Source organism: Haplochromis burtoni, unplaced genomic scaffold, assembly GCF_018398535.1.
Source record: "Haplochromis burtoni strain Fernald_Lab_line unplaced genomic scaffold, NCSU_Asbu1 Contig_197, whole genome shotgun sequence".
Lineage (NCBI taxonomy): Eukaryota > Metazoa > Chordata > Actinopteri > Cichliformes > Cichlidae > Haplochromis > Haplochromis burtoni.
The window spans coordinates 159,209-181,921 of NW_024582558.1; the positions used below are offsets into that span (position 1 = coordinate 159,209).

The 22,713-nt window shown below is 38.5% G+C and overlaps 2 protein-coding genes across 2 annotated transcripts in view; both read right to left on the reverse strand.

Annotated features, from left to right (window-relative positions):
* Positions 1-11,951: 11,951 nt before the first annotated feature.
* Positions 11,952-18,541, reverse strand: alx1 (ALX homeobox 1). The gene is made up of 4 exons (XM_005935608.3): positions 17,000-18,541; positions 16,356-16,660; positions 15,866-15,994; positions 11,952-13,572 (listed from the first exon to the last, which is right to left on the reverse strand). The coding sequence occupies exons 1-4, from the start codon at positions 17,187-17,189 to the stop codon at positions 13,237-13,239; spliced, it is 960 nt and encodes a 319-aa protein (XP_005935670.1). The 5' UTR covers positions 17,190-18,541; the 3' UTR covers positions 11,952-13,236.
* Positions 18,542-18,689: 148 nt separating this feature from the next.
* lrriq1 (leucine-rich repeats and IQ motif containing 1) overlaps positions 18,690-22,713 on the reverse strand; it is a 34,027-nt gene continuing 30,003 nt past the window's right edge. The window contains exon 20 of the mRNA XM_005935610.3: positions 18,690-22,480. Coding sequence (XP_005935672.2) covers positions 22,347-22,480 — 134 coding nt within the window. The 3' untranslated portion in view covers positions 18,690-22,346. The remainder of the gene's footprint in view (positions 22,481-22,713) is intronic.

A 22,713-nucleotide genomic window follows, 5' to 3' on the forward strand; every position in this document is an offset into this window, starting at 1 on the left:
TGTATTTAGACCAGCGTTAACAGTACATCTGTGGGTATACAGATGCCTGACAGGGTAAAGGATAAAACATCATTAGGTTTGTATGTGAGGTTTTCAGGCTACATGGTAAAGTCCAAAGTTCTCCAAGTCCAAAATAATAAAATGTGGTCAACTGAGATTTTCCTGTCACTGTTTAAATCATATTTCTAATTTCAAGGGAAAATCTCTGAAGTGTCCTTGAGCAAAGCAGGCCAAGGTTCCTGCTATATGTAATATGACCTCTGACCTAACTCCATCATGAAGCTGTATTGTATTTTACGGAAAATACTTCTGATTTGTTTTCAGAAGAAACGCGGTCGATCTAAAAGGTAATATGGAAAGTTCATCAGTGTTGAAGTACAAGCTGCCATGCTGATCAATACCACCTCTATCTTGTATACAGCTACCATGCCATTACTGCCGCTCTTTGTTTCTCCAAGAGTTGAGTATGAAGTGGATTCATCTTTCCTTTTATATCTTGGTTCCACAGACTGAGTGCCCCATCATAACGCCAGTGCTCTGCCATCTTCCATCACCACTGATGAAAAAGGTACTCAGTACCACCTGCCCCCCCCCATTGTCTTTAAGTGGTTTTAGAGCCACTTACACTGTGCTTCAAAGAAATATCACTGGCAGAGAAGGAAGGTCAGCAGCCCCGCTATAGCTGCCCTCGAATTCCGCTGATGTATTCAGCTGATGTACTGTATGCCACTTCAAAGTAGCACAGCAAACAGGTCACAGATATAGTTGTTGTGGTCTCGTTGGAGAAACAGAATAAAGTCAGCCCTGTAACTATCCTGAGCTCTGTAGTTTAAAGACAAATTGGCAGCTACGTCTTCCTGGAACCCTGGCCTGGCAAAGCCAGCTCTATTAGCACTTGCTTTCACATTAAAGTGCTGATGTTGACCAGCCTGCAAAGAGCCCTGACCTTCAGTCCATCAAACCACCTTGGAATGAAGCAAGTTTGTACAGCCATTCTCCAAAATAGAAATTGAAAACCTTGACTGAAGAGTAGAGACTGTTACTGGGCTGAGGTGGGTGTTATTGGGTTTTTACTTGCTATTAGAATTATATCTATATATAAACTCAAAAAGTTAAGGGAACATTGTTTAATCATAAATCAGTTAAACTTGTGGTCTATTTATCTGGTCAGTTTAGTATCAAAGGGGGTTGTTAAACAGTTTCAGCTGCTTTATTGCTATTGAAATCAACAACAGGTGCACTAGAGGAGCAACAGTGAGACAACTCCCAAAACGGGAATGGTTTTACAGGTGGAGGACACTGACACTCTTCCCTCCTTGTCTTTTACTTCACTTTACTTTTCACTAGTTTGGCAATCCCCTAGGGTCAGCGTCACTGCTGATAGCATGAGGTGATATCTGGACCCTAAAGAGGTTGCACAGGTATTCCGATATACACAGCATATATAGTTAGCAGCCAGGTTACAAGGTTTTACAACTTGGCTACAATTATTGTCAGATGATGAGGTTTTCGTGCTTCATCTCAGGTGATGGAAGACTTTCATGTCATGGCTCTTTGCATCCCACAATATAATCTTTTATTTGTCTGTATGGTTTGTTTTCTTTATTTCTGAAATAAATAAGGTTTAGCTTTGTGTGCCTAAAAAAAGCTTACAGCCTGACTGGATATTCATCCCTAAAGTGATCATATGCTTCCATCTAGTGGACTAGAGCAGAAATCCCTTATTTTTACATCTCTACTCCTGTTGCCCATAAGCAGGCTCAACCTCAGCTACAGTTTGCTTTTAGCACAGTGGATGACTAAGTTTTTAATTCTAGTGACAAAATAAAAATTGAAATTGTAAACTATAGTTAATACTCACGATTTTACAGAGTTCTAAAACGTAGTTTTTGTCAATAAATACTTCTCTCTTTCTCTCTTTTACACTTTACTTTCAGATGGTCTGTCTAAATGAACAGTCATTTTAGTGGATTTAGAAGCAGTCACATCTTCCTGCAGATGCTGTGTGTGACCCTGTTTGACCTGCGATGAATGTGATGTCTTAAGTCTCTGTTTCAAAGTTTTAATTTGAGATGCTTCTCCACTTCATTCTGTATTCGCCGGATATGTCTGCGTTGTGTCTCTCAGTGTGTTGCTCTGTAGCCTTTGCTACCTGGATTTGCCAGGACACCTACAAAACTCTACAGTCTAATAATAATAAATGTAGAATTGCTGTTAATCCTTTGATAGACTCTACAGAATCTGTCCTTTGTCATATTGCAGGCCTTTCATCACATTTTTAGTACAAGCTTATATGTGATCATTATCTTATATATCCTCATTATCTGAGCAAACCTGAGATAACTTTCTTATGTATGACTCATAAATTAGATTCTAGCTTCATTCAAGTATTTCTTCCCTCCCTCAGCTTGTGTGCCTGAGCTCTCATGTATATTTATGACACATATGAACTACCTCGAAGTGTAAACCAAACACACTTATGTCAGATATATGAGCCACTTTAACACTCCTGAGATGCAAGGCTGCAGTTTGGTTTGGCCACTACACAGCAGGAGTTGTCTTCCCCCCGTCAGCTTTCATGTGGTGAGGGCATCCATCTCTGTGGAGGCAGCCTCATGAATACTATCTCGATGGCCCAATTTCCATGGCTGCAAAAACTGAGGTTTTCATATCGTGAATAGCTTTTGATTACATTGTTCTTCTACGTATTTCTAACTAAGTGGATGTGACACCCTTGAAAGACTGCACACAGTAAAGCTCTTGTCACTGAGTTATGAGCTAGTGGATTAGAAATTTTAAAGGTTTCTGTAAATGTGCAAAAACAATCTATGATGTTAATGGGAAGGATGAAGAGCAAGTCATCAGCAGTAGGCAAACTCAATATACCAACATACCTCCTCCTTCCTGCTGGGAGTCTGAGTATGACAGCGCCACTAAAGCCCATGCTTAGGGGTCAAAAACTGCAGTTGTGCTAATGGTTGTTTGTGTCTAATGTTTTGGCTCCAATAACACTAGATTTTCCAAACTTTGGACACAAAGTATATCTAATCCTATTATCCCAATGGCTCAAAAAGCCAATCAATTTCCATGGATTCATTTTAAAATGCCCAGCTTAACAGTATTGGACACATGTTTCAGCCTGGTACAAAAAATGTTTTTGACCTCTTGGATGGTTTCTCCCTTTGTAGCATTTGACGCTGGGTGACTGGTAACTGTAGGCGTTTACTGTTTGCGAGGCATCACCTCCACTATCTCCAGTCTCTGAACTGGACCTCTTAGCTGTTTTTGTCGTGTTGGGCCCTTTTAGAGTACTTCTAATGGGATTTTCTGGCAAATAATGTGGCCTGCTGTGTAATACAGACAATCCAGTAGGTTTGTTTGTGTAATTTTAGTCTGTCAGCACTCACTAGCAGAAATGTTTATGTATTGCACTCATATAGTTTAAGAATGCAGTTTGCTAACCAAACCTACTAACCTTGGCCAGTTGCAGAAATCCAGAACCAGAATGCTTCTCTTCATTGGCTCTCTGTTGAATCCAGAATCAAATGTAAAATCCTCCTCCTCACATACATGATCTTGAACAAACAGGCCTCATCTTTATGGACTTGTACTTCCTAGAATCTGTAAAAGAGAATGGGAGGCCCCTCTTCTGTGGAACAGCTGCCAGTTTGGATTCAGGAGACAAAAACCCTCTATGCTTTTAAGAATAGGCTTAAAACTTTCCTTTTTGATAAAGACTAGATCAGGTGACCCTGGAGCCCCCCTTAGTTCTGCTGCAATAGGTCTGGTTGCTGGTGGGTTCTCCTGAGTGCGACTTCTTCTTCTTTCACATTTTTTCTCTGTGAGTTTCTGCACCTCTCTGCATTTAATCATCAGTTATTATTAAGCTCTTGCTCTCTTCCACAGCATGTCTCTGTTCTGTTGGCCCCCTCTCACCCCGACCAGTCACAGCAGATGGCCGGCCCTTCCTGATCCTGGTTCTGCCAGAGATTTCTTCCTGTTAAAAGGGAGTTTTATATTCCAATAGTCGCCAAGTGCTTGCTCATAGGGGATTATTTGATTGTTGGAGTTTTCTCTATATTATTGTAGGGTCTTTACCTTACAATGTAAAGCACCTTGGGGTGACTGTTGTTGTGATTTGGCACTAAGCGCCAAATCAACGAATTGAAATTAACTGCATTAAAATCTACCAAGAGGTGATGTCATGATGCTTACAGCCATCTTTAATTTGAATGAAGGGCCCAAGCACGCCAACAGTTTATAACATCTGAATATTGTGAGTCTTTTAGTCCTTTGAATACTATAAATGAAGGAAAGGGACTTAGCTCCTGGATGGCAGTTTGGTACCCGTTTCCTTAATTAAAGCAGATTTGCCTCATTTGTCCAGCAGACATTCTGGCATTAGATATCATACACTGACATGAAAAAACAGAACAATGAAAAATCAGCAGTTAATAATAGATCGCAAAAATGTCTCCCAGGCAGTGCTGAGTTACCACAGGGCTTACATTCTACTTATTAAAGAAAGCTGCTGCTTTGCCTAGAGGGGCCCAGAGGACCTTTTGTTAGTTTTGTCTCTATCTTTATTTGACAGATTAGTCTTCAAGACACCCAAGGAACGATATTAACAACGCTTGAGATCCAGCAGATTTTGAATAATTTTTCCTATGTGAATCTTCATCCACATTGTGCAACTCTGGGGCTTGAATGAATGAAAACAAGTGTGATAGAGATTATCCTGTACATGGGGAAAGAGGCTTTATTTGGCGATAGCAAGACAATGATTCAAAGTGAAGAATCTGCACTACAGTTCAGGCTACCTGCACACATAGACTCATTAAGATAACTTTTAAATGTGAGGGTGCAAACCTAAGTTCTTACCTTAAGGATGATAATTTTTCTCTACTTACTTTTAGGTTAAAAGTCATATTTCTATGTATCAGTCTACCAGCAGTTTCTGTCCATGACACAAAAGAAAGTGAGTTTTCAAACTTTGTTAATCAAAAAAGGTTCATCAGTTCTGCCTTTAACTGTAAAACTATTCATACCAAGGTAATTCTAACACTAAAATTTTCAGTTTCCGTTTTTGAGGAGAAAGAAGAAGACAGAGAGTTATTAGGAAAGAAAGTGTCGCACTGAGATAAACTGCTCTGTCAATTAGGATTGATGACAAAATCCCACTTCAGGAGTGCAGACTCAGCTGAGTACACACTGACTATAAATCTACTTCCACTGCAATGGTAGGACCGGGCTGCATCTCTAGGAAGCTAAATGAGGACAGCAGAAGAGCTAAACCTTAAGAGGGATTTCTTTGTCCACTAGTGAAAGGAGAGGAGCAGTCAGGGAAACGATTCAGCCAATTTTTGTGACATTCTTTGTGCCATGTGTGTCAGCAAACACTGGCCAGGTCAACTATCCACAAGTACACAGAATAAAGGCGGTTAAAGCTTATTGCTGCTGACTCTCTGGCGCAGTGGTACACTTTGGACAAGTCACCAGCCCTTTAAAAGGCTTGATACAAGGACACACACTTGACACCCACTCCTACAGCAAATTTAAAATCACCAGTCACCTAAGATGCATGTCAGTAGGTGGTGCAAGAAAGCTGCAGCATTTGGAGAGTACCCAAACAGGCACAGGGGGAACATGCAAATACAATGCTTAAAGGTCCCATCTGATGAGGAGCGTTGAACACCAGTGCAAAGTTACAATTTATGTAAAAATTGTATATATTTTTTTAAAATATAACTGATGTAATGTATGTAGGCCTTCTAGCCACAGCTAATTTACAGACTTCGTCCCTGTTTTGACTTTTAAGACACAATATGTCAATATAAAGAGGAGATCAAATGATAATAATAATATAATAATTTATTTAGAGAAACATTTAAGTAAAATTATTAAGAACACTAGAAGACTTCAGTGATCACAGATTTGTTTTAGCCATAATTATGCTTTTTCATTAAAAAATTTCAGGGCCAATCACACCTTTAAAATTAATGTTAAAAGGGCAAATTGTATAAGAGCATTTATTTAAAAAATATTATTAGCTTCATTTTGCAATAATTCTATTGTATTGCCTTTTTCAAGCTTTTTTGTATGTTGACATTACAGGTTTTATATCTGATTTGGTTGCCTGGCATAAAAAATCACATTATGAAAGATGTGACAAAATCACAGCATGTAAATATAACTGGAAGCTTTAACAGGTAGACAAGATTGTATTAGAACGGTTAAAAAACAGTTCAAATTAATCTTGATGGGTTTTGGAAATTTTCTTAATCTGTATTTCACATTTTAATTCATCACCCAATATTACTCCCAAATATTTAACTTTATTGATTTGCTGAGTTTCTTTCTGATAAGTAATTATTGAAGAACTATCACATCATTTCCTCCCCTTTGAAAAACTGTGCCACGCTAGAGGCTCAGGATTCAAACAAATCTGTTGGAAATGTGAATTAAGGAAAGAAAATAACACAGACTTGAGAGTTGAGTGAATTATAAAATGACAACACCTATTCTTCTGGGCTGCATTTGACCTCCCAGCTTTGTATATCTCGGGTGAGCTGAGTTTCCTCAGGGAGCAGTGGGGTTATGTCTTTTAGCATTCCCAATATTTAATCATTATCATTATCGAGCCTGGAACCATGAAAAGACTCATTACTTCTTATTACTACCTTTACTAAAATGATGTTACACTGATGACAGCTTAATAATACTCCAACAAAACTTAGGCTAACGTGAGGAAGAAATAATGAGTGACAGAATCCACTGATGTGAGTCAAACCTCGTGTGCTGCAGGGAGATTACATCAGAGATTAGGTAACTGGCATTTGGGTTTTTCATTGGTTATGGTGGACTCCATTTACCAAGGGACCCGGCCTGCAGCTTTCCCACAGCACCACCACTGGCACATGTCCTTTATTTATAAGGGTACAGCTAAAACGTGAATATTTACACTTCATATAAATACATTCAAATGGCTTCCATAGGAACAAACACTTACAAACTCTCTCTCACACACAAATACATACACGTTCCACTTTGACATCTTTGGTAACTGGACACCTGCTTTCTCCTGCTCTGACTGACAGCCAGCAGTAGAAACTCCAGATCCAGTCCCAACTCTTCCTAAATGGATTTGTGAGGCATCCTGCCGCAGGCCTCCTAATAGCCTCTTGTAAGCCACCTCAGGCCTGCTGTGGACCACTTCCTCCCTGCGCTGAGAATAAGGGACCTCCTGAAAGGCATTTTTGGCCATGCACCCGGATTCCTCTGGGTCATTAAGCTCTTGCAGAGTTGGAGGGGCTTTGACAACAACAGGACGTGTCAAAAAAAGAGATAAAGTAAGAGCATTTGTAACACAGCAACACCGCTAAATGATGATGTTTTTGAATTTTTGGAATTGTATTGAATTGATCATATTTTCTCAGCTCCATGAACTGAAGAATGAAGCATTCTGAGCTCAGCTCACAAGAGGTTTTATAAAGGAAGGTGTTGCAAAGGAACACAAAAAAGAAAAAGGCCCACCTTGTTCCCTATTATTGACACAAAAAAACACGTAAAAAGAGCCTCAGGTGTTAAAACAGCTTGCCCCGAATAAACGTATGAAAATGAGTATTACCTGACTGTTAAGCCTAGACACCAACATGGCTTTTGAAACACAATCACCCTCACTTTCATAAGGGTGAACATCACCCAGTGTACGTACTGGGGTTAAATGGATTTTAGTGATTTACACAAAAAGATTTTACCAAGGTAAATTCAAGTCATTTTAGTTGCATTGTTTGAGTAATACACTCTGCTTGCATTACACATGACCACTAGATGGCTTTAAAAGCGAGCAGTACTTCACGAAGTGTACATAGTTTGTTTGCATGTGCCGGAAGTCTTAATGGCATTGGATATTTGACTGGTTTTGATAGATATTTTGCAGAAATACAAAATTTTGAATTAATACTTCAAATTACGCACAACATATGTTCATAAGTAACTAAAAGCAGGAAACCGCATTTGAATGCTACAGGCTGCAGTGGAACAAATCGTAATGTTCTCCAAATGCTCTCTTTCTTTTGTTGCACTTACTGCTGTGCTAAGTAGCCAAATCATGAGTCACATGGCTAAATATTAAAATTCAAACTGCACTGAATGTGCAAGGAAGGCCTGGCGCTGTTTCAGTGTATCATTTGTTTTAAACTGTTATATGTTTTATTGTGCAAATCAAAGAAAGCTAAATGTCCACCAGCTAACATAAGTTCATAATTTATGAAATGTGTCTTTGTCAGTCTGACATGAAAATCTTTTATTAAATGACCTCTAAAGAAATGTAGTCTTATATTACATGTAGCGAGGAAGACGGCAAAGGTGAACTGGTCCATCCTTCCAGAGCAGAGGAAGAAGTAAAACATCACTGCTGAGTGATTAGAAAAACAACAGTGGGCAAGACACATGTTCCACAGCAGAGGAACATGTGTGACCGCCAGTGCCATTTTTCAGCCGCCTGCCACCACAGCGTTTGATCTGCCTCTTTTTCTTCGTACCAATGGCCATGTGCGTATGTATGCACACACACATGCGCACACACTGGGGCTTGTACTCCCCCACGTAAGGTTGTGCGGGAAGAAGGGAGGCAGAGGAGGGAAGCTTTTATATTAATGGCTGCGGTTAACCTGGAAGGGTCAAACCCATTGGAGCTGTTGATGGATCTAGACTGCAGGAGCTCTCTTTCTCTCTCTCTCTCTCTCTCGCCTACGCACAAAAACACAAACACAGTGTGGACCTGACTGCATGATCAGTCTCCAGGCACATTGTGATGACCATGGAGAGAGATAAAAGATGGCGTGGAGGCCAGGACAGCATGGACATGGTGATGGTTGGAGGGGAAAAAAGAAGATGAATATATATAAAAGAGCAGATCAGAGTGCTGGTTACAGGCATTTTTATCAGAGGCAGACTAGAAAGGAATTATGAGTTTTTAAATTAGGGTTTAAAAAAATAATAATTTAAAAAACTGGAACAAGATAGATTTTCAATTTTTTAATTACTCCTTGAGTACAGTATATCACCGAGGGTTATGGCAAGTGGAATCTCATTAAACCATTTGTACGGTGAGAATGTCACACTGCTCACTTTACTTTTCATAGACAGCAGTTTCTATTCTCTTTGCTACAAGATCTCACCACTTAACAACACCACTGGAACAAAGCTTTTGCCTTGGGCAATTTCTAATAGAATCAATGATTTGTAGTGAAGAAAGTTTAGTAAGAAACGTCACTAGAAATACTACTAGAAAAAGTAGATGTATCTGTAAATACATAGTTCATGGTTATAGTCTACAGATAAGCACCACAAAGCAAAGACAGATTGTCGGTGATGGGATCACACAAGTGGCAATGTAATCAACACGGGGATGTTTTGATTCACAAGTACGAGGTCGTTACTACATAATTACACCAGTCATCATGAGTCACAGACCTTGAATGGGTGGATGAGGCGTGTATCAGAAGCTGCTCTGAGTGCTCGGGTAGAGTAGAGAAGCGCTATATAAGAATTAGTCCATTTAACATTTTCCGAGCTTGACTATGGGGGCGGTGTTCTTTGGGTTATACTCAGTGTTTCACTTTTTCCAAATACAGCAGATCGAATGAATGCCATTAAGCTTGGTTTCAGTTTCATCAGACCACAGCACTTTCTCTCAAGCCTTCTTTAAATGTTCACTGGCAAACTTAAGATGGGCCTGTATCTGTGCCTTCTTAAGCAGGGAGACCTTGCAAGCGCTGCAGGATTTCAATCCAATATGGCATAGTGTGTTACCAATGGTGTTCTTGGTTACTGTGGTTCCAACAGCCTTTAGATCATTAGCAAGATTTTCTCAACTAGTTTTGGGTGATCCACCACCTATCTCATGCTCATCCTCACCTCATGAGTGTGATTTTTGGAGTTCTAGACCTTCCATTTCCATATAATCATATCAACAACTGTCACTTTCTCACCAAGCTTCTTGGTGATGGTCTTGTAGCCATATTGTGCAGGTCTACACTTGTTCCTGACATCTGTTGTCCTCGGAGGTAGAGAGGATGGGATCACAGAAACAGACTCTGTGACAGATGTGCTTTATACGCATAACGAGTTGAGATCACAAGTATCTGTAATTGATTGACTGACTTATTACTGACTCCTTGTAATTTTAGTGACTTGCAAATCAATTTATAACGTTCATGTAATGTCCTTTCTCTTGATTTTTGATTCATATTCGCTCTCTCTCTCTCTCTCTCTCTCTCTCCATTAAAGTAAAATGACAATAAAATGTATCTTTTTAAGTGAGCAAACTAACAAATAAAGCAGAGGTTCAAATAATTTCCCCCACTGGATGGATGGATGGATGGATGGATGGATGGATGGATGACTAACTTTTGAACATTTGACACAATATTATCATTAAGAATTACAACAATCAAACATTAAGTACTTAATAGAAGATATGAATTGGTGACAACAGCCATGATCCACTCAAAAATTGAAAGTGTATGTGCAACATTAAACTGCAGTTTTATTACAAATATCTTATTACAATACATGCAGTTGTGAAAAAGTGAAGACATACGTAAATTATTTGTTCACTATAAGAAGAGTCTCACTGCAACTTTTGGGAGTGTATGCAGCACTTGTTCCATGAACACTTCTGCATCAAAGCTTGTGTGTTATAATGTGCGCAGATAAGGCACTTGGTGTTCTCAGAATGGCAGCAAGCAGAAAGTACCTCAAAAAAACAAACCTATTTCCAAACCGAGGCATCTGACACAAGTTACGGTCCTAATTGAATCAAGCCCGCTGTTCCTATAGACAGGGTTTCCCTGAAAACACAATTCACCACTGGCTGGGATTTCAGAGCAAAACAAAGCAATGATGTCAGTAAAAAAAAACAGCAGAGAAAGAACAAGACATGCTCCTAATTACATGACAGCATGTTAGACTACAAAACTTTTTTATTTTTTTTACATACTGTGGTGTTGGTGAATAAATAGATTAACTGCATTTAATGAGCTGACTTGGACTCCACAGGAAAGGTCTGATTTTGGATAAGGTTCCAGATATATTTTCTTGTTGTAAACAAATCCCATGTAAGTACCACATTTTAAATCCAACAATTAATGTATGCTAGTACTCTTACATAAGAGTCATATATCTAATTCCTATATCCCTTATTCATATCTTGTTCCATTACTATAACCATAGAAACTGTAGTTTATCTTGAACCAAATCCCATTGTCCTACTGCGTGAATACTAAAGCATTGTGTCACTCCACAGCTGAAAATAGGTCCCTTCTCAAGCGCTGTTAACTTCTCTTTGAGTGACTTTTCTAATGTCCATCTGTTTGACAAATCGCTAACATTTGTGACCATTTTTTAAAAATTACATGTTCAGTAGAAACTGAGCCACAAACAGGCAGAGATAATAAAAAGTATTCAAAGATGATACAGTTTGTTACATACAGCTTGTTTGGTATTTTTCATTATCTTTATATCTCTCAGATAATATTTAAAACTTGCTTAAACTGCAGGGGCTAATGCCAAAATGATTCACTTTACAATCAATTTGTAAAGTGAAAGAATGCTGACAATTTGTTGTGCCATTTATCCAGCAATTTTTTTTTACTTTCTACCAACCACAGTAGGGTTTTTTTTATCTTTGTTAAATGAAATGCTGAACTTATTAATATAATTCAATATTTCACAAAATTTCACAGACAAAATAACCAAGTCATCAAAAAATATTCAACGGAGAAAATAGGTATTTGTTGCAGCTCTTCGGCATAAACGTGATTCCATGTGAAACAAAGAAATTCCTTGTAAAAGAACACAGTCATATCCTACGGCCAAAAAATGAATAAAGACGCTGATTTTTATCCAAATAGAGGTATTTAGTTAAACAAATCATTTTAAAAATCATGTATTCCAAACAAATACTTGACTTTGATGAACTGAGGTATGCATGACTTTAATTGTCTAATCTATTTTTCCCATAATAAACCAGTTGTGCAAATATGGAACAGCATAATTAAAAACAACTTAATTTCCAAATGTAATTATTTAAAATGTCTAAATCATTTCTTAAGCAATCTCTCAAAGTGGAGTAAAGAGTGAATTTGCTAGAAATCAGCTGCAGATTAACATAGATGTGGGTGTTCTGTGAGATACAGACTAAAGAAACATTTGCAGCACTAATATTAATAATGATGGAAACCATCACCCAGTAAAACTGTTTGACACTCTCATGTTTTTAATATTTCTTAACTTATATTAAAACTCTGCTGCACAAAAGAATTAATAATAAAAGATCTTGGATGTAAAGGTTCTTCCATGGTTTGTCGACACCTGCCGTACATTTCAGTGTAATCTTTTTTTTAAAAATGCAGCCATACCAGAATCAAGTAAAATCCATTTATTATGATTCCATCAAATAAATTTATAGCACAAACATGATTAAAAAAAACAACACCTGCCTCTTTTGATACAGAACAAAGGCAGAAAACAGAGATTACAGCTTTGCTGCAAAGCACACAGACACGTTAATATGCCAAGTAGGTTTTTCCTCTGCTCTGCTCATCTTCAGTCCTGAGACAGGGAGAAATATGAAAGGTAAAAGAAAGCTATTCACAGTGCTTGGAAATACTGAAGTGGTTTTGGACCCCTCTCTCTGGATCCAAGTGTGCACAAAGTGGTACTAAATCCCACGGTAGCCTTTGGTTTTTGTTATTGTCTCTGTCGAGAGGAAATGGTGATAGGAAAAGAAAAACAACAACGACAAAGCTTATACACATCACAGCTTTCATCTCCACCGATCACAAAGGTTCATTAAATGTCTCTTCTCACCAGAGTGAAAATATTTGCCGGGACCATTACCTTGATATGAATGTATTGGTTCCGTTTGATGACAACTTTCAATTAGTTCAAACAGGCTTCAGCCAGAAACACAGCTGATTGTCATACACTTTCATTCCTAGTTCAATTTTATGGTCTGAGCTTGAGTGTATTATTTTTTTAATAAGCACAGAACCACAAGTAGTAGGAGAGTGAACTCGAGTCCACCGAGCAAAGAAAGGCTTGTTAGAGCTTCACTGTGAGTGACATAGAGCTTTTTTTTTCAGAACAGTTCACTTTTTTGTGTAAAAAGTGATAATTGAAAAAGATAATAAATTCCCACACAGTTTCCGGGCTTTCTGGGAACCCTGATCACATGGCCCACGAGATGTTGGCTGTGTGCTCCTTGGCCTTCATGCGCAGCACGGCGATGCTGGATGACCGCCTCTCAAACTCAGGTTTGGTGTCAAAAGCTGGGTTACTTGCCGGCGTGAGAAGCGAGTCTGCGCTGAAGAAGTTATTGAGAGACACGTGGCCAAATTGGTTCTGCTGATTTGGGAAGCCCATGTAGCCATGGTCAGCAGCAGTGGCGGCCGAACGAGGGGAGTGGGAGTAAGAAGTGACACAAGGAGGGGAACCTCGGGGCAGCATGCAAGAGGAGACCACAGAGCTGCCAGGAGCTGGGCTCGGCCACAGATTGTTGGGGATCTGTTGGGTGAAGAGGCTGTTAGATACTACAGGGAATGGCTTCAATTCATTCCAGCATACAGTACAAATTAGTTTATATGGATTAATAACTGGGCTTGTAAAGACACTGTACGCTGACCTGTTATCTGTGACATACCATTTGAAAAAATTTAAGAGAATTGTAAATACAGGGTTACAGACATGATCTTGTAAAGTAAACTATGATGTATCCTGGGTACAATTATTGCCTTTTGAACTGTCTATATGGAACAGAAAATACAGAGAATACGGTGTATGTAGTTAACAAAGAAGTATTTTTCACTAAAAAATGTTGTTGTTGTTGTTTTTAAAATGTCCTCTGTTATTTATATATATGTTATCTCATGCAACTGGAAAGTTGCAACTGATTTTAAACTTTTACTGTAGCACTAAAGTTTTCTAACAATTACCTAAAAAAAGAGAGGAGAATAGCAATGAATATTACATAGTTTTGACACTGACAGCGCTATAATACAAAGTTTGAGTGATGCCCAACTGAGCCCAGGTAAGAATAAAAATTCACAGTGAGTGCTTGGGCATCCCACATGTTGTATGCTTGAAAGGTCAACTTCAGAAAATATCCGGACCTGATTCTCCAAAGCGTGTAAAAACTACTTACAGGAATCTTAAATAGTTGCATATTAATAATACAATAAATGTAAATGTGGACAAAAATATTTTTATACAAAGCGTGAAAACTTAAAATCATTGTTTAAAGGGTTGTGTTTGTAATGCATCTTTCCATGAAATTTTAAGTGAACATTTTTCAGTGAACTGCTGATATGATTACGTTTGATGGTGATGTGTATGATTATCAGTCGTAGTGACTCCGGAATAGTTTAAAATGTCCTAAATTCACTCTAAAAGGTCACGTGGCCAAAATTTAGTCAGGGAGTAGTAGGATAACACAAGAGATACACTACATGACCGATTTTTAATAAACTTCACCTTACAGAAGGATGACTGTCTAACTTATAAGCTCAGAGTCTACTGACTGCTTGATCACATCCAAATAATTTGATCCTGACACAGTGCGAAATTTCCAATAAACTGAGAGGACAGGCCAATGTAACTAAGGAGCATGCAAATTTCCTCGGTCAAAAAAGAGTGACTGAAATATGTCTGCCTCTTTAAAAGACTCTGCAAATTGCACATCAACAGTAACCAAACTGGTAGAGCTCATTTTGCTGAAGCATGGCTTTCTGAAAATCAAATGACAAAATGCCAAATACGTTTTGACTGACTAAGGTTGTTTTGGGAGTCAGATGAACATCCTTAAGTTAAACTAGCATAAGAATCGACTGGTGCCCTTCTGACCACATGCATCATTGTTAAGCATGACTTCAACTTTTGCACAGAAATCAACAACAACAGAAAACCTCGCTGACAGAAAAAAAAGAAAGTTCTCTAAAAGCCACAGCAATGCAACTCATGTCCAGTGTGTTTCAGCAGACCGAAACAGCCAGTGCCAACAGGGTTACAAGTAGGTTTGTCCGTTTATTGATAGTAATGGGGATCAGCTGTATGAACAGGCATGGCTCATATCCAGGAGAATCTATCAGAAACATATGTGAGGAAAAAATGTGAGACAGTCCAACAGAATTCTAACCTGGTGTTCGGCCAGGGTATAGCAGAGCTGTGACTCTGCCTTTTACTACATTTTATTATTTTTGCCTCTTGGAATCAAACACGTCAGCTGTTTTGTTTTTGTTTTTCTCAAACTCAGAGTGTAAATGCGAATCTCTCTACAGAGCTGCTGTGTGCATATTTACATCTCTGAAAACCTAAAAGTCTCCACAACACTTGAAGGCCTGGTGTCCGTTTTTAATGTAACACCTAACAAAAGGAGAAAAAGACACAAAAAACACTGACATTCTGCATCTCTTCTCTTCTCACCTCCTCTCATCTTGTAACTGACCTTTGTCCAAACAGCAAGACAAATGCTCAGCCAACATGCAATCTGATATAAGCTCATTCATTCAGACATGACGCCTCACAGCGACTCTAATCAGTGTTCAGGCTCCTATCTGAAGATGGGTTTCATAATTAGTGATTTATCAGCAATCGTGGCCGAAGCACTAATTTAAGTTTGAAGTGACCTACATAACTGAGATGTTTAGAAAGGAGTGAGAGTAAAGAGTTCGTATTCTTTATAAAGCACAGTACTGCCTCCAGCCCATGCAGCTGACAAAGAAACTCATTTTCTTTTGACGCTGAGAATAAAGTCCATGAATGCTTAAAATGAATAAAATAAAATAAAATTCTCAATACTTGCCTGTGTGTAGCTGTCTGTCCTCGGTAGCACGGATAAATCGTAGGCGGCTGCAAAGTGACTTTTGGCTTGCTGGATTTGCCCGTAGCGCTCTCTTTTCCTCCACTTTGCCCTTCTGTTTTGAAACCACACCTTTTAAGTAAAAAGAAAAAAGACAGAAATATAAAATATGTTTACATTTATTAATATTATTTTTCCCAAAGGCTCAGAAAGAGAGAAAAGTAGCCAATCTATTTAAAAAAAAAATAAAAAATAAAAAAAACGGGACAACAGAAAATAAAAAAGTTACAACATTCAAACAAAAAATTAAAAGAAACACACATGAAAATGTATTTCAACTATCAAAACCTTTATGCTTATATATTCACGTATACATAGGCTGTATGGATTTGGATATTAACGCCCGCTGCCGTACTAGGCTACGCCTTTCAGCGCTTAAAGGCTCCTGTTCTCATTATGTTTAAGCAAAAACGAGTCGGTCGGTAAACTCTACCTGCACTCTAGCCTCTGTTAATTCTGTCCTCATTGCCAGCTGTTCCCTCACATAAACATCTGGATAGTGTGTCTTCTGAAACACTTTCTCCAACTCCTCGAGCTGCGCGCTGGTGAAGGTCGTCCGGTGTCTCCTCTTCTTGCTGCTGGACACGTTACTGTCGCACTTGTCTCCCATGTCATCCAAATCGGTTTTCTCCGAGCCGGTGGTCACCGGAGACGCCCGCAGAGTGCAACAACCGTCCATGGGCCTCCCGAGGTCAGAGTGCAAGGTGTCTTCATCTGTTTTTGGCACACTGTAACTGGCTACAATACAAATAAGTGATAAGTTAACAACAACAGTCTCAATTTGCTAGTCACTGCACCAAAATATGTAACCTACTAGCCTGTATTGGAGATTAAATTAAATTATTTTATATATCAGATAATGTTAAAAAAAAAATAGATTAGATTTAAAGAATGAAAATAAAAATCCAAAAGAAATTGTAATTAATAGGAGAATAAAACTAAACGTCATTGAAAAGATCGACTTCGGGGAATGTAAGCTTCCCCCCCCCCCCTCTCTCTCTCTCTCTCGCTTAACTCGTTTAACTCGCGCACACATTTGTGGGATAACTTTGACTTTGCAAAAATGAGCGTACTCACGGGTTTGATCCCCGCAGGGAGAGGAGCGGTGCTCGCCGCTCTGCAGCCCGAAGGCCTGCACACATTTTGGGGAAGACTTGGTGAAGTACTGCGCGCTGTCCAGGCTCTCCATGACTTGATCCATGTAGTAATCGCTGGCCTTCATCGCTTGGCTTTTCAAGGCAAACTTATCCTCCATGTATTCCATCATCTTCACCGAAAACCGCTCGCTCTAATCAAATGTCACTAAAAAAAAAGAAAAAAGAGAAACTAATCGCTTCGCGCACCGACGAGTAGAGACGACTTGTAAAGCAATAATTCGCCGATGAAGATAATTTGCTCTGTCTTGAAGGCACAACGTCTTTATAGCCCCAAAGAGAACGAGATCCTTAAAGAGCACCCCCTCTCTGAATATGAAAAAGCGCCCTCCTCCCACTCCTCCTACGCCCTGAATCCAAACCAAACAGCAGTTTAAAGTGATTGGAGACCCACAACGAATTCGAGGAAACAATCAAAAGTGACTTTAATTTACAGCATGTTTAGACGTCCAAAATGAGGCAATAATTTTTCTACAGCTAAACCTTTCAGCTGAAAATGGGATTTAATTCGTGTCTTTGGAAATGTTGTAAGAACTCTGCTCGTGATTTATTTATTTGGAGGGATATTTTAACCTGTAGGCAGCAGAAGGAAGTCAACAGTCAGATGTTCTCAAAATGAGGAGATTTCATTGGCGTGAACATATAAATAAGTTTGTTATATTTTGCAGTAAGTCATTTAAGTTCGGAGGATTGATTTATTACCATTTTAAAGAAAAGATCATTTCTGAAACTTCAAACTAGTAAAAACGATATAAAGCAGATTTGACATTTGCGAATCTGTCATGTGACGAAGTAAAATAATCAATCATATTTAATTATTAAAACAGGAAGGTGGAAAATGCGTTCGTCCTTGTCGGGTAAATTATTATTATTATTATTATTATTATTATTATTGTTATTATTATTTTAAAAAATCTGCTTATTTCAAATCCTTCTGAAAACCCAATGCAAGATTTTCTCTTCTTTTTTTCATTTATTTGCACCCAAAAACAGATCTTTATTAACACCGTGGCACATTCCAGACTTTCTCTTTTACGCGATCAAAATATGGATTTTAAGAAGTGATTTTATTATTATTATTATTATTATTCTAACACGATAATAATGTAAATGTCATATCTGGTGGCTTTAGAGTAAGTTTTATTTTTAGCTAAACTTTAAATTACATTTCGAGCTGCGCGGAGGATCTTGTGCACTTCATTGCTTTGTAATAAGAATCTAATATTACGGCTGCAAACCTGCATGAAGCTGCTGCTTGATGCTTGCAAAACTAACTGAAAACTTTTTAAAAGCATAAGACGAGAAATTCTTTTCAGTTGGACTAAGAGCCTAAAACTATGCTCTTTAATTAGAGTAGGATGCCACTGCTGTCTGCTGGGTGAAAAGAGGATTTTATGAACTTTAGCAATAAACTTAAAAAGTTCCATTACTGGAATATTGATCATTCCTGTTTTTCTTAATTGAAACATCCGGGAAAGTTTAGTTTCATTAAGCCCTCACACACACACACACACACACACACACACACACACACACACACACAGGACCCAGCTGCGAGTTTTTCACCAAAAAAAAAAAAGAACAGGAAGAGTTGTTCTTCTGTATTTTCTTATTGTAAGAATTATATTACCGCTAACCAAAGCCCATCTTCCACCTCCACATCTCCACCCTGAGCTACACCACCTGCGATGCACACCGTGCATAGCTTTGGTTCGCTCGAGGGTCAGTGGCAGTTACCTGGGGCTGCATGGTGCCACAGGAGAAAAAATAAAAATAAATAGGTGTGCTCCTAAGTAGCAGGGGGTGTCTTAGCCTTCCTACGATGACCTTGCACACTGGCTCATGCTGTGGAGAAAATGTTAAAAGTTCACTGTGGTTTGGTGGGCTTTCTGCTGGAAATTCCAGCCACAATAGCTCCTGCATGGTTCTGCAAAAGTGGAGAAGCTGGTCATGAGTTGATCAGTCAGGCTAATTCTATAAGTACTGCTGCCAATGTCATGTGAGCAACCTTGAAAGACCTACAACTTGACTTTAAAAAAAGACAATTCTAAAATATATGATTGAATTGAACTAATTCTCAACCTTTTGAGCCTTAATGTGACTGAACATGATCAAACACACAAAAAAGCTGAAACTGAACAGGCCAAAATCTGCCACTTCAGAAGGCATAAACATGACATCATGATGCCCAAAGCTACCCTTGGGTATAATTCAATTTAACGAAATGTCTTCAAACTTTGGCTGCATGAAACACACACAGAAAAAGACCAAAGTTTATTTTCCCCAAAAGCACAAACTGTGAGCTTATTGATGCCACTCGAGTCTGCAGAACATTTGGCTGAATTTCAGAAAGTGAAAGCAGTGCATCAGCGTCACGAAAGTTTGTTTTCATTTTGTTTGCCATTTGCTTTTCCATAGTCAGGCATTCCTGAGCACTAACAAGCTTCAAGTCTCAGTGATTTCACTAAGTCTTCTGAGTTCATGTTAACATGTTGCACAGGCCCCCTATACGACTGAAACCACTGCAAACCGTCCAGTTAAGTAATCGAATGCTATGGTACAGTACAAGGGTAAAGGAAATGTTAAATACATTGTTTATAATAGTGTATGCTTTTTTATATATCAGGGAAATTATAAATGGGAAATTCGTTCTTCTTCGTCTTGTCATTGTGAAGATTTTTTTTGTAGACTATAAATTTCGCATATGATTAATCAATTAATACATTAATAAATTAATATATTTTTCCTAATACTTGAAACATATCTAAAAGGTTTAGGCTTAACAAAAAAAATAATCAGTGAACAGCAAAACAGTCTCTATGACCTCTGTGTCATGGGAGATGCTAAAAGACATCAAGTACTTATAAAAGCACAAAACACCACATAAACCATTATTATTGTAGTAAACTGCTGAAACCAGCAGCAAAGGAAAAGGCAGTTTAGGCATTATCAAACCAAATTTAACAAACAAAATCATATCACATCAATTATTATTACAATACAAAAATTGTGTTTCTTATTTACTTCTTCATAAAACACATCTTATATTTCGAGTCATCATAAAAAAACAGACATAAAAAAGTGTGTCTAAACATTCATTTAATGATACATTTGATAATGAAAACATTTCCATTTTCTTTTTTAGAGGGCAGCTTGCACAATATGCTCTTACTCTGACAGAGTTACTAATAAAGTAGAAATAAATAGAATCCAACTCCTCTGTCATTTTTATCAATAAGGGTTTTACATTCTAAAGCATTTTTAAGTAGCGCAATATATCTCTGCAAAATTAAGGTCCCCTTTAAAGAATGTACATACAATTCAAACTCTTTAAGATTTAATATTGACTAAAAAATGTAATCACTTCAGAATATATATTATTTTCTTGCAACACACAAATTTGATGTCAAGGTCACGCCACACCCTTATCCTGCATTACCTCACCACAGCTTTCTTTATTTGCATTAGTTGGACCACCAAAAACCTCCTACACATTTAAAGTACACCAGTGTTCTTCAGAAATCTTTCCAGATAGCCACTGCTTTCTTTAAATTGAAACCACTGGCCAAAGTTAACATTTCACGTGTCTGTTAATTCATTTTCAAACATTCAGAAATGCATAGGAACCTAAAAGCTGCCAGGAATTGGTTATAACTCCACAGCGTACTTCAAAAATGTTCAGCAAAAATGTGCAAAATTTGCAAATTGTAGTGAAAACATGGAAATGTGGTTTTATGGACTTCAATGCATTTAAAGAGAGCACTTGGAGAGATCTGGATGCAGAGTCCCATTGACATGGCAGACGAGGCTGAGAGGGACATTCTTGGTCTTATCTAAATGTGCAGTGGAGCTCTCATTTTACAAGGCAATGGGTTTTGGATCTCTTAGGTTACATATAATTTACCCATAATCCAAACGTAAACAAATGAAATGAAAAGTGGTAGATTACAGCTTAACAACATCCCTTCAGAATAGGAAGCTGCAGAAAACAGCTCTAATGGCAAATCTGAACTTGTGTCAAGTAATACTAGTGACAAGACATAGGCACAGATAGGCCACGCACACCTGTCTGTAAAGCAAAGCATCAGATTTGACTTATGCAGTACTGGTATGATCACAGTCTACAAAAAAGCAACTAGAAGAATCAGTCTCCCTGCTGCAGGAGAACAGTGCTCTCCAGTTTCACAACAGCCCCCAAGTGGGCAGGACCACCACATCTCTGGCATGCGCCACTTTCCAAGACAAAAATCCCCATCAGATCGTGTACAGTCAAAACACAGCCTCAAGCCATGCTTAAGTGAAAGACAGAAGGAAAATAAACAGGCCGACATGCATTTCCTTCCAGGGAGCCACTCTGCAACTCTGACTATTTGTTTTGACATTCATTAACTTATCATTTTCAGCAAAGAACCTTCAAGCCTGATGTTCACTGCCTTCAGTAGGGCTTGTGTTTGTGGACGGACGCCTTGGCTCTCCAAATTCAAATACACAGACAAGGCCATTACGACCCACAGCAGAAGATAAAGAAAACAGTGTTGCAAATCTAACACCAACGTTTGTGCTGAGAACATAAATGCAGTCATTTCACGTGCACTTTTGGTTAGCAAGCGTTAAACGCAAATACAGGGCAGTCAAACTAAAATTCTGCACTTTCATAAAGTCTGCTCTGAGAAAGCAACAGAAAATTGGAAAAGGGTAAGACTGATCTCATAGCTACAATCTGTATTTAAAATCTGCATGGAGACAAAATGACAGCATCCTAAGAAACAGGCATTAAAAGTCCTGGTTCTTATTTCCTGCCATCATTTGCATATGAAGCATGTCATCCACTCAACATTTGTGACTTTGTTCCATGTGTTTTGGTGCTAGTTGGATGCAGTGAGGTTTGGGCAATGATACTTGAGAACACAGCATTTGATACTTGAATGAACATAATAGAACCGCCTGCAGATATTTGGGCTGGTCTGAGTCCTGTTGGCCTTAATTAATTTACAGAAAAGGGAGTCTTGAGTTTTCATCTGCTTTTCCATCTTAGTGCAGGCAATAAAACAGCATTAAAAATCAAGCTGACCGGCAAAGGAAAATCACATCGAATTTCAATAGCTAAAAATTTTCTAAAGTATCCACGTGAGCTCTTCCAACGCATATTTTAATAATCTTTTGACGCGAAATGCATCGAAGTACATATAAGAAAGCTGCAACTGCATCTATTAGAGGCTGCAGAGCAAGGGCAGGAAAAGTGGTGACCTCTGGAAGGAGGCTTTGTGTTTTTACTTGCGCACTCTGTCCCTTTTCTTGCCTCCTCCCCAGCCACCGCTCAGCTGAACCGGGTTGTCACGGAAGGAGATACGCTCCTTTTTTGACGGGACAGACGTGACTCGCACGGGAGATGGGACTTCTTTTCCTGGAGACAAAATGGAAGAAGACGGCATCAGTATTTAACATTCAAAACAAGCAGAGTGAATTTACTTTGCTGACTCATACTATATGTGTTTTTAAACAACAGTTGACACCGAGAACTCATTTTGTACTTCTGTGTCTGCTCACATATTTTATAGAATTTATTAACATGGGTTATTATTAATTTCATAACATAGTTTTCTAGAGGGAAGGCTATCTTTGCAACACACAACGTCA